The following is a 12,282-nucleotide window of genomic DNA, read 5'->3' on the forward strand; positions in this document are numbered from 1 at the left end:
AACTCTTTAGATTCACATTCAAATTGCACTACAATTATGCCCCCATTTGATCTTTATAAGCTCCTTGTGTGCAAATAACATCTAGATGTTTTCTGTTTTCACTGCAGTGATTTGCATAGAAAAGTCATCTAACAAACATCTAATAATTTGCAGAATCAGATATGAACAAAAGGTATAGTCCAATTCACTTCAACTTGTGTAAACTGTTTTACAATTACTAGTAGTTCTAGATTAGTCTCTCCTTATATAGTCATTTGTTCTAATTCTAGCAAATGAAACCAAGCAAAGTTTTGCCTGTGATGATGATTCGTCATTAATAGTTAGGGTCTACCTGACCCCCACTTTCCTTGTCATTTTGTTAAGCCTTTTTGGTGAGAATTTAAGATGCATAGCCTGAGATTTTCAAAAATCCCTGCATGCATCTCTTCTTTGCTTGTTTTATATTCATAGAACCCCAGTTTTTTGCTGAGCACATGTCCATCCAGAAAAAAAAAATTCCCAGCCTCTTTTGCAAATAACTGTGACCATAAAACTCTATTATACTCAAGTAAGATATCAGTTAAGAGAGAACCAGCATGTACTCTTCACTCCCTTTTCTTCCATGCCCCTTCCTCCATCCTGCTGCCTGAAATGTGGGTATGATGGCTGGATCTCTAGCTGCATTTTTGGATCATGAAGAAAAGAGCCATGTCCTAGGAAATGAGGGGTGAGCTGGAAGGCGTTTAGATTACTGAGGACTTCATGGAGCAGAACTGTCATACTAACCCTTGACATTTTACTTCCGGCCTTGTATGAGAAAGAAATTTCTCTCTTATTTAAGTCACAGTTATTTTAGGACACACCCAAAATCAAACATAATCCTACCTCAAACATCACAAAAACTGTCTAGTTCCTGGAAACTTAGAGCTAAAATTAAGTACTGCTGCATCGTTTAAAAGAATCAAAACAATAGAAAGTGTATGCAATGATAACCAAAGGTCTTTATTTTCTATATTTAATTTCTTACAATCATTTTGGAAAAATAGTTGTTTCTCCAAAAGTGCTTTCACTGAAGAAAGCTGATATGACCTAAGCATTATTTGAGAGATTATGGAAAAAATATGTATCACTGAAAAACAAATGTTCCTTTCAGTTTACACGTTACACATACTTAACACAAGCATAAACGAAAAGTCCAGGGTCAGAAGAAGAGGCCATTCTCCTTAACTGAAACATTCAATCTGAAGAGAGTTTTTGGCAATAAGAGATCCAAAATTGAGAGATGTAAAAATCTCATTCAAAATGAATGCTGCCTAAGAATGCGGAAACCTACAACATTTTCTGAAAATCTTTTTTGAAGAATGTCTCTTTGTTTTTGGTATTCTCTTAGACACTCTGAAGTTTATTTAACACAGCATCCTATCTGCTCAACATTCAAATTTAGATGTGCTGATTATCTGCTCCACTCTTTTGAATAGTTAAGTATGTCCTATAAATAAACACATCAATTTTGCTCTATTACTACCCTTCCAAAAAGCCTCATATAATTGGAAGTAACTTAGTATTTACTTATCATTAAATATATTTTTGTTAGAAAGGATACACAGCATATGAAATCACAGGATTCTCATGAGTTAAAGACAAATTTTAGAACTCACAAATAATATTTACAATGTAAACATCACAGTTATTACATCAGAGTAAAATAAATCACAACATTCACAACACAGCATATTTTATTTGGTTTTGATATTGAAGTTGGTTTCTTGAATTACTTATGTAGAACTCAAAATAGAATTACTTTGCTTATCGTTTTCCTTCAAGAATTCTGAAAAAGAAAGTAATGGTGATTCAAGCATAAGAACATTTTTATTTACAGCCTCTTACTTTCATTTACTTCTCCACTCATTTGATAAATATTTCTCCTAGCCCCTCATCAGCAGCTTTTGAGAGGGGATCGCGTTTTGGTATATCAAGAGGGAATCTTCCAAAGGACTTATGGTTGGAAAGGAAGCCAGAATGTGAAGGGGTTCTCTAATTAGTCATAAATAATTACCCATTTGTAATTTTCACAACTGGTTGACCAACAAAACTTCCTGTTAAAAGAATTTGTCCAATGTCACCCATTCAAAAAGGCAAAGAATGGGGGATGGAAACTCATAAAAAGACAGAGTAATTAATCCTCCTTTATATTGTAGTGCCTATTGTATTTCTTAATTTATTGGAAAAAGCTTATTTTTATAAACATTTTTTCGAGAAGCTATATGTAACTCGCTTTCTTTTTTGAGCATTTGAGGAATTTGTTTCTCTGAAATGTCTGTGCATGGTGAGGAATAAGCACATATAGCACCCCTGACCATGTATCTTACAGGTTATCTCTCATGTGACAGTAGCAGAGTTGAGCAGGTGTTACAGAAACCATAGGATCCACAAAACCAAAAGTATTTATTTGGAGTCCTTTAGAGAAATTTTTGACAACCTGATACAGTGATGCTACAAAATTTCTTTAAAGGCTTACCAAGCATTATAAAAATATTTTATGAGCTAATGTAAACCGTAATGTAACTCAGGAAAGAAATATGCCTTGGATCCATGTTCACATAAAAACAATTTTGATAACAATCTTATGACTTAACAAAGGATAAAATCTATTCGTGTTTTCTCTACTCAAAAAATGTTTTACAGAGAATATTATTAGAGTCCTTGTACCTACACTCACTTCATAGGTAAAATAAGCTAAATTTGACTTTCGCTGCGTGAGGTTTACTATGTTTTAAGAAACACAGTGAGACCCAGACTGTCTTGGTATTTTCACAATAATGAGCCACGCTGTAATTTTATGGTATTTCCTTATACTTCAATTAAATGAGACACTAATAGTCAATCACGGGACTAGACCTTAAATTAATAGAAGCAGCTTGACTATCAAAGAGAGAAGCCAGTTTTTCTCATTAGTGTGAGTCAGTCTCCTTTTTTCACATCTCATCAGAAGGATAGGAATGAGTCTGTGTAAGCTAGGAGATACCAAACTGTTTACTCATTGGGAGCTTTCTCTCTCATGCTATTAGAACACTGCATGAATCCTTTCAAGCTGTTTACTAAGCTGGGGTCCACTTCAGATAGAAGCGTCCTTCTTAGATGAGCTCTCACTGAGAGAACTCTAAGATGTTTTTTACCAAGTGATTCTTACCTACTTAAATAGTTAGATGATCGCTACTAGAATATAATAACGCACAGTGATACTCACCACTGGGAAGCTGTCAGCAGCTTTGCTCCAAAGAACTTTTTCATCATTTTTCTATCACTTCGAGAAAGTTAGGAGATTCTCCCTCACTGCTGCAGACCAGAAAGAGAGAATCGTGCATGTTAAGCCTCTTGGATGAGAAAGCTTCTAAAGGAGAGGTGATGTGTGACCCAGGTTGTTCTAGGTGCTCTGTAAAGTGCACTAGGAGATAAACAATTCTCCTTCAGGTGAGTCATTAGCTAAGAATGGTTCTTCAATCTTCAAGTGTCTAAAAGTTTTCTTACAGAATTATAATCTGGTGGGCAAAAAGAGTCATCTTGCCTGATTTCACCCAAACAGAATTGTCCTTCATACTCACCATCTAAACAAAAATAATTGGAATAAAAAGAGAGAGGACATATATACATGTCCTATATATTGTGCTCCGATATTTACACACCACGGAGAGACATAGGTTTTACTGAATCTGAGAAGACAAAATAATTCATGGTTTAATTCGGTAAAATGCAGATATTAAATATGCAGGTAAAGGGAATTGCATGTGGTACCAAATTGCTAGTTGACTGCCCTTTACATGTTTTAAAAATCAGCACTTCTGACAAAACCTGTTCCCAGAGTCGGACTAGATGTCTCTACAGTCATCCTTTTTAACCCTGGAAGCACGGTAGAAACAGCTGGGGAACTCTTAAAAAATACCAGGGTCTAGATCCGCATCCCTAGAACCACTAATTTCCTGGCACTTGGTCCTGGGTTAGGCTCAGACATCAGTATTTTTAAAATTCTCCAGGGTAGTCTAATGTTAGCCAAGGTTGAGAATTACTGCTTCAGAGCTAGAGAGAGAGAGACTTCTCCATATTGCAGCTTCTATTTTGAAAGTCCTTTTAATTTCTCATTTTAGCAAGTTCTCTGTTTCTTTACCTCCGCTTTCCATTTAGAATTGAGTTCAAGTATTTCTTTACAGCCATTTGTTTTCGAAGGCGGGTATAGTTGTCAGTGAAGACTGCATCTGAGTGGCGTTTGATTGGTCCCTGGTCTTCTGAGATGCTATTGCTAAGAAACGAGAGAATAAGGAAACCAAATAATTTTAATAAGAAATGATAAAGGTACCAAAGGTCTGAATTTCTTGGAGTCAGTTAAAAATGAATTCCAACACCCAACTCATTTTCTGTCACAAAAAGACTGAAAGAAAAATGCATCTAAGCCTAAGGATAGGGGAGCAAGGAATAATCCAGCATACTTTGGCCTTTACTGGGAGTGCCTTTAGACACATTCTGTCCTAACTGAGCAAATAATTTATCAAAAAAAAAAAAAGGGGACTACTTGAAGTTGTGTTCTGCCATTGGAAGGAAAAGTTCTTTAAAAAATAAACACTTCTTTATGAAGCTATGCCACTCTGAGTAGTTCCTTCTACTTATTCAGTTACTGGCCATTTAAAGACAGAATCTTCCAATGTCTGCTTTGAGCAGGAAGTAAAACACAAGCACTAAGGTTAACCTTAAAATTTGCTTCAGTTTGTACTATGTCTTATTTATTTTTTACTGTGTCTAGTTCAGTTTGTTTGCAGATTTATAAATGATTATTATTTAAGAAAAACAAGTGTGTCTGGAGCCAATCAGTATGATATTACTAGGAAAACTTCTTTTCTTAATCCATGGACCTGATACCTTTTATTGAAGAATATAAATTGTTTGATAACTAAATTAAACATTATCAAGAGTTATCCATTTCGAATAAAGTAAATAAGTTGTTTACAGTGAAAATATAATTGTCAAATTTAATAATCATAACATGTTTTTAAAAAATAAATTCTCTTTACCTAATTCGTTTTCCAATAAGGGACTCAAGGTACTTTTTGGCAGAAAGTTGACTTAAGAGTCTACTATAGTCACTGGTGAAAACTCCATCAGCATGTCTGACATTTCTGAAACAAGGAAGAAAGAATAGTCATTATTTTGTAAATAGTTTGCTAAAATATCATTTTGGCTCATTAGATACAAAAGAAACATCAACTTATTTGAAAGCTCCTCATGTAAACTTAAATCCAGAAGGAGGTTTTCTAACAACCCAATAAACAATATAATCTATTGACTTATTCTAATGACTTATATCTATATTTCCAGCCCTATAGTTTGAAAAATTAAAGAAATTAGCTTTTCTAGAAGCATATCTCAATATTAAAATAATATTCTCTGGTAGAACCTATAAAACTAATTCTCTTCTAAGAAATACTGGTGGGAAAATATATTTCGTTTCTATTTATTTATGGTGCTTTATTTCTTCTATTCTGAATAAAGATATATGCAAAGGGAAATTATCCTGATTTTAGCAAAAATTCCCCTTATGTCTTTTGCTATTTCTTCTGCCAAACTATTTGGAAACAAAATCTCTTAAGATAGAAGGGATCATAGAGCATATCAACCAAATTTTCCATCCAAATGAGAAATAGTTTTTGCTTTGTCTTTTGTATAGAGTTACCCTGTCTACACTGGAATGCTGCTCTGGACAAATGGTTCCATGAAATGCATAGCTTTTATTATTAGACACCTTTTCTTTACATAGAGGTGAAACTCTTGAATGCTATAAATGCTATAGTTTTACAAGAATTGGCACATCTTCTGATGTTAAAATTTACGCAACAGAATATAAGTGGCTCAGCCTGGCCTGTTACAACCTCTCTACATGAAAATCATGTACAGCAGCAAGAGCTTCAATAAATCAGGCTGAATGAAGCCATGACACATGGAAACTTGTAGTGCTATGCTATGAGAGTAGCTTCATGGTGACACAAAAACAAAATGTTTAGATTTCAAAAAAGCATTTTCTAAAATAAAACACAATAAAAATGAACTCACCTAGATACATCATAATAAGGTGTGTCATTTTCAGCTAATGCATTTTGTAAAACGTCAGTGTCTGCTTTTAATGAAATTTGATCAGGTTCATTTGCTCCTTCAAAAGGTATTCTGTCACCCATCCTGTTAGGAAAAAATACTGTAAAGTATAATACATTCACTTCTCAGAAGCTAGTGCTAATGGTTTTACAAACATTTGAAATGAGTTATTCAAAATCTTAGGGTATATTACCCATTCACAATATATGGATAGCATAATTGATTTAATGGCTTCTATGGTTTACGAGAGTATAAATAGTGGAATTTCTGTTTACCCCATAAAATACATGCCATACAACTTTTACAGGCTTTATGTACCAGAAGAGCTACTTAGTTCAGTCTTTCAGAGCATGAAGCAAAGTATACTTCCTTGGCAATAGCTTCACTTTGCAAAGTTCACAGGTAGAAAGGTTTTATACAAAATAGAAACTTTGGAAAATTTTTTTATATTCAATATGAAAATTGGGAACAATTCATGTATTTGTTGATGGTCAGTATTACTTGTCTCAACATCTCTCAAGAGCTGAGTGTTAACTATTTTTCCTTCTCTAAGTCCCTAAACTTTGTTTCAAAGATTTACCTTGGTGTGATGTATTTCTATGTATTGACCAAGTCCGAAGACTTTCTCCATCTCTGAATAGTTACTCAAATTCAATGAATTTTGTCGAGCTTTTTTGTTTCAATTCTTACATAGTAACACAATTTTAATAAGGGATATACAATGCTTAACTGGAAGACTAAGCATAGACATGCCTATACATGGAATATGATTATACTTGTGAATGCATGCACATTTTGAACACCAGCACACTGTTAAAATTATGTGTGTGCATATTTTCACTGTTGGGGTAAACTTCTAAGGAGTGTGTCGCCTGCTGGGCACTTGTGTATTTTTTGGTGAGGCAGTAGCTGGTAGACAGTAACAAGCAGCCCTCTTTGGGTATGAAGCCTAGCAATCAATGCAAACTTTGGCATTCTTGAGATTATTCATCTCTCGTGATATAACCATTCAGATAGACTCATTCTATTTAATTATCAAAGCAATGTATGATCTGGCTTTAAACAGACTTCACAGAGAACCACTAACAGCTAAGAGAGTATTTACTCTATCGAGCATAAGCCTACCTTGAACAAAGAATTAGGAATAAGAAAATAAGCAAAGAAGTGATTATTTGTCCTTAGATATAGTAGTCTCTGTAAACTGGAAGGAAACTAATGTAGTTTCCATTTACTGTTTCCTTCCTTAGCATAAATTTATTTCAGATAAAGCTTTAAAGATGAGTTGTATTATACTGTATGAACTTGAAATATGAAACACAACATAGAGAGAAGTAAAACTAAGGAACTATGATAAAAAACCAAGTCCCTTAAAATTCATTCATTGGGGGAGGATGTCTCAGTAGATCAATTATCCCACAATTCTTAATATTGACAAATTGATTCTGCCTAATCTGTCCAACATGATTTTATGCATATTCCACTAATCAACTACTCATCTTATGATTATTTGCCGACTGATCTTAAAAATGAACTAAATCCAATTTTGAATTAGTTGATGAACTAATAGAAAGTATAATTATGCTGCAAATTTTCACTTTAATAAATTGAATGAAGGAGCAAATCCAGATTTCTTTACTTCCTGGGATCAGTTCATTTTTCCAAATCAGTCCTCTTAATCACCAATTGCTTATTCTTGATGATAATGGGAAGGGAACATATAAAGTACATAATCCCATAAAAGATTGTCATTCTCTATGAACATGAAATAAAATTACATTATGATAAAAAAAAATGAACTAAAATGAGGTAGGCAACTAGGCACCTATTTTTCCAACAGAAACTGAACTGAACTGAGATGACAATGGAGAATAAATAGCTCATTACTCATCTAAAACTGGTTTCGAATGAAAGGAAAGGCAAACCCTCCTTCTGCCTTGCTCGGAAATGAGATCCACGCTACCCATAAAACTAGTCACTGACACTGTCTCTCTGGCCCTGAGAGTGAATTCCAAGACTTAGAATAATCATGTGGACCTGAAGTTGAAAAAACTTGCTTAACATGTCAACCAACAGATTTAAATAACTAATACCTAATGTTTTAAATTGAGCTGTGCAAGATAACATATAGGAAATTCCCATTTCCATGGAGAAGGAATGTTCAACTGTCTGAATTGAAAGAGAACCTACCTTAGAGCAGAAGGTGCTCCAAAAAGAGGCCATGCCAGGGTCTGCGAGAAAAGCACGCTGAAAAATATCAGGACCAGGAGTAGCTGGGGTTTGCTTCTCGCTTCCATCTCTCTGCACCTCAAAGGGGAGAGAATCACATCGGCTTGTCCAACCACAGATGTTCCAGTAAGGTCATTCTGAGTGTCTAGCAGTAATGTCTTAAGGCTCTTGCAGAGCTTAGAAAAAGTAATTTTCATCATACAGAAAGAGTTAAACTGCAATATGATTACTTTTTAAATCAAAAAGGTTTTTGTGTGTGTGAATGGTGTTTGAATAAAAATTAGGATCTTTTTCAACTGCTGCCTATCTCTCACTAGGCACAAGCATATATTGAATGCAATACTTTTATAGTACTGGAAGTAACTATAGGGACAATTTCCTTATAAGAGAGTTGTAACATCCATGTCTAGTATTTTTTCTAACTAAGGAAACAACTTCAAGAAACTAAAGTTTCTTCTTTTACTCTAAGTTTTTAGTATCTGATTAATATAAAACTGGAGTGTCATCTATTTAATAATGTATGTATATATGTATATACATATCCTTATAAAATTATTTTGTATATACATTTTTTCCTCTTTTAATTGTAGATGTTACAATTAACATGGAGCTTAATCTCCATAAAGAGTTTGGTTTTGAACAAACTAACTCAATTTGTAGTGAAAATTAATACAAAAAAAATCATTGAACCACATATTACCACTGAAATAAATTTTGCCATAAAAGGAAAAATATATTAGATACAAAGCCTGTATATTTTTACATCTAATACACTTATACATTTCATTTCTAAATAGCTTCTAAATAGAAATTTAGGAGTTTGATGTCTGTTTCTTGTGCTGTCTGTAAAACTCACAGCATTTAAATTTAAAGAGGAAAATAAATGCTTTTTAAGTTCACATAACTAACATATGAAATAAAAGAACAGCACTAAAAAACAAGTTGAAACTTCCAAAACAAAAGTATCCACTGAACCTTCAGTCAAAAATTTATATACAAGCCAAAAAAAAAAAAAAAAAAAAAAAAACCAAAACCCTACTTTAACACATTATTTTTAAGGGGCATTGAGTAAAAGAAAAAGCAAGGTAAAGCATTTTCCAACTAAAGAATTCAGAAAACCCATTCATATGTGGGAAGTTGAGGCATTTCTATACTTACCAGGTGACTTACAAACCTGTATTTTTGTTGTTGTAAAGGAGGAACACTGTAAAATTCTTTTTCAAGAGAAAGAAAAACTCAATACATCCTGAGAAAAGTTCCAGAGGCAGGGGGTAGAAAAAAAAGAAGAAAGGTAAAGTTTTCACTTACCTTGTTCAGTAGTTTTCCTAGGGAGCTTTCTGTTCCAAGGAGAATATTAGAGCTGTCTCAGGTGCTGAAGCCCCTTGAGGCCGACAAAGTCTCCACCAGGTGCTCTTGCCCTTAGAGCTGAACCAGAACTTGGTACTGGCTGAGGGTTGGCTACTATTGCCAGCAACTGCTTTTCACTCTACCCTGACCAGCATTTCAAAGCCCATCATTTTATAGGGCTTAGGCGTTGGGCTGAGCAATCACAAAGCTCTCTGAAAGACGTCACAGTAGTATTCTCATGGGATGAATAGGACTTGAAGTTCTTATTAAATTGTCATTATGCCTGATTTATATAAATTTATAGTGAGTAACTTCAAGATGTAAGCTATAAAGAGGAAATTTACTTTTCTTTAAACAAAAAAAGGTACCAAGCTTAACGTGAAATGTTTTAATCTCTAATGAGTAGCAATGAAATAAAAGACTGATTAGTGTTATGGTCAAGGCCACTGGAATTCCTGCAGAAAATAAGAATTTTATGTGCAGGAACAGATGCAGAAAGCAACAAATACTTAGGCTCATATGCTTACAAACATAATTCTCCTTTATTATAAGGCATCAATTGCCCTAAAGCCTTTTTATTTTTATACTATTCATGTAGATCCTGACTTAATCTTTCTTGAGATCTATCCTAATTTTAAAAGCATCCAGAAATAATTTTCCTTATTCTTTCTATTACTACTTTTTCTTTATATTGAAACAAGTCCCTGGATAAATTTTCAAAAAGCCTCTAAGATACTGTAATATACACACTGTTGCTTAGAATAGTAGCAGTACTGCTGTTTCACATTAGCATAAAAATGTCATAATTCCTAATGCATTTTCACATAAATGACCTCAAATTATCCAAAAAAAAAAAATTATCGTACTGGATAGTCCCAAAGGTTCATTTTTTTTCTTTCTTTTTGAACATTATATTCATCAGTTTTTTAAAGTCTTGCACTGTGTGGAATTATATATATCCCTGAACACACACCACACACATACCAGCTTTTAATATTTCCAGCACAGTCACTTGACAGGTGATTACAAAGAACTAGCTGGCAAGCATTTATGGAGTACTTTGATAAACACTTAATTTCTATTTGTGGGTTTTTAATTCAAAGTAGCCTAGCATCAGAGTTTAAGGTAAAAATGCAGCTACCTGAACAATTTCATGGACAACAAAGTAAAATGTTACTCTCCCTTTTGTTTAAAAAAAAATGGCCAGGGTGTGTATTCTTTTATATTTTTCTTTGTAAGTCCCTCAAGGGGTAACAGCTCTAAAGCCCCCTTTCTTTCTTCTGCTTTAAGATTTCAGTATCTATTTCCTTCATTCAAAGTCAGACTGATCCAGTAAAAGAATATCCTGCTTTGCTTAATCATATTTTCTAATCCAGTTAAAAGAAAAATTCACTGAATTAAATTTCAAAACATCTGGAAATTTGTTTCCCAGCTGACAGCTCTGGCTTAAGCCAGAGTTCCTGTGGCTTAATTCCAGGAAATCTTTTTTTACCTGATAATTACAAACTAGAGGTTGAAATCATTCTCATATGGAATTTTTTTTATCCTTAGCTCTTCATCACCTAATTCCCAGTAAAGCAATTTTATCTGAGAACAGCAACAGCAAAATAAGTTGACTGAGAGTCACAGGGAACACACTACTGAAGGTAAGCAGAAAAATCTAAAAGAAAAAAAGACATGAAGTTGATTATTATTTGGTCTAAGCAAGTACTTAGCATTCACACAGAGTGACTACAGTAGGTTTTCCAACGGTGAAGACAGTTTCTCCCATTATAATAATAAAACACAAAAATAAAGAGAAATAATTAAAACTTATTACCTCTGAATAAAAATAAACTAAATCAAAGAACTGTGTTTTTTCCTATGAATTTAAATTAGAAATCAAAACTGAATTTCAAAATGGGATCATAGCACCATCTTCAGGTTGAAAAGCCTTAATTCAGAAATTTTTTAAAAAATGGGTTTCTTGGGCTTCCCTGGCGGTGCAGTGGTTGAGAGTCCGCCTGCAGATGCAGGGGACACAGGTTCGTGCCCCGAACATTTAAAGTTTTTGCACATGATGCTATGTGGCCTGTGAATATTTGTAGTTGCTATTACTCTAAGAATGACCTTGAGTTTGTATGATCATGCTTTGACTAGGAGAAGACTGCACAGGGCCCTTTATCCTACTTAGTATCAACATTAACTTTAAAAAGACTATGATTGGGCTTCCCTAGTGGCGCAGTGGTTGGGGGTCCGCCTGCCGATGTGAGGGACGTGGGTTCGTGCCCCAGTCCGGGAGGATCCCACATGCCGCGGAGCGGCTGGGCCCGTGAGCCGTGGCCGCTGAGCCTGCGCGTCTGGGGCCTGTGCTCCGCAACGGGAGAGGCCACAACAGTGAGAGGCCCGTGTACCGCAAAAAATAAAAAATTATTAAAAAAGACTATGATTGCCTTGGCTAGGACTTCCAAAACTATGTTGAATAAGAGTGGCAAAAGTGGACATCCTTGTCGTGTTCCTGATCTTAGAGGAAATGCTTTCAGTTTTTCACCATTGAGAATGATGTTTGCTCTGGGTTTGTCGTATATGGCCTTTATTATGTTGAGGTAGGTTCCC

The 12,282-nt window shown here is 34.5% G+C and overlaps 1 protein-coding gene across 2 annotated transcripts; it reads right to left on the minus strand.

Annotated features, from left to right (window-relative positions):
* Positions 1-960: 960 nt before the first annotated feature.
* VIP (vasoactive intestinal peptide) lies at positions 961-9,825 on the minus strand. 2 transcript variants are annotated; one of them, XM_007458740.1, is made up of 7 exons: positions 9,645-9,825; positions 8,302-8,408; positions 6,076-6,198; positions 5,040-5,144; positions 4,142-4,273; positions 3,227-3,315; positions 961-1,807 (listed from the first exon to the last, which is right to left on the minus strand). In XM_007458740.1, exons 2-6 carry the CDS (start codon positions 8,406-8,408, stop codon positions 3,270-3,272), a joined length of 513 nt encoding a protein of 170 aa, XP_007458802.1. In that variant the 5' UTR covers positions 9,645-9,825; the 3' UTR covers positions 961-1,807; positions 3,227-3,269. The 2 variants fall into 2 exon arrangements, with proteins under 2 accessions (XP_007458802.1, XP_007458803.1); XM_007458741.1 differs by lacking the exon at positions 9,645-9,825 and having other exon boundaries at positions 8,302-8,410.
* Between the last annotated feature and the right edge of the window lie 2,457 nt (positions 9,826-12,282).

The sequence above is a fragment of the Lipotes vexillifer genome, unplaced genomic scaffold (genome assembly GCF_000442215.2).
Source record: "Lipotes vexillifer unplaced genomic scaffold, Lipotes_vexillifer_v1.1 scaffold639, whole genome shotgun sequence".
NCBI lineage: Eukaryota > Metazoa > Chordata > Mammalia > Artiodactyla > Lipotidae > Lipotes > Lipotes vexillifer.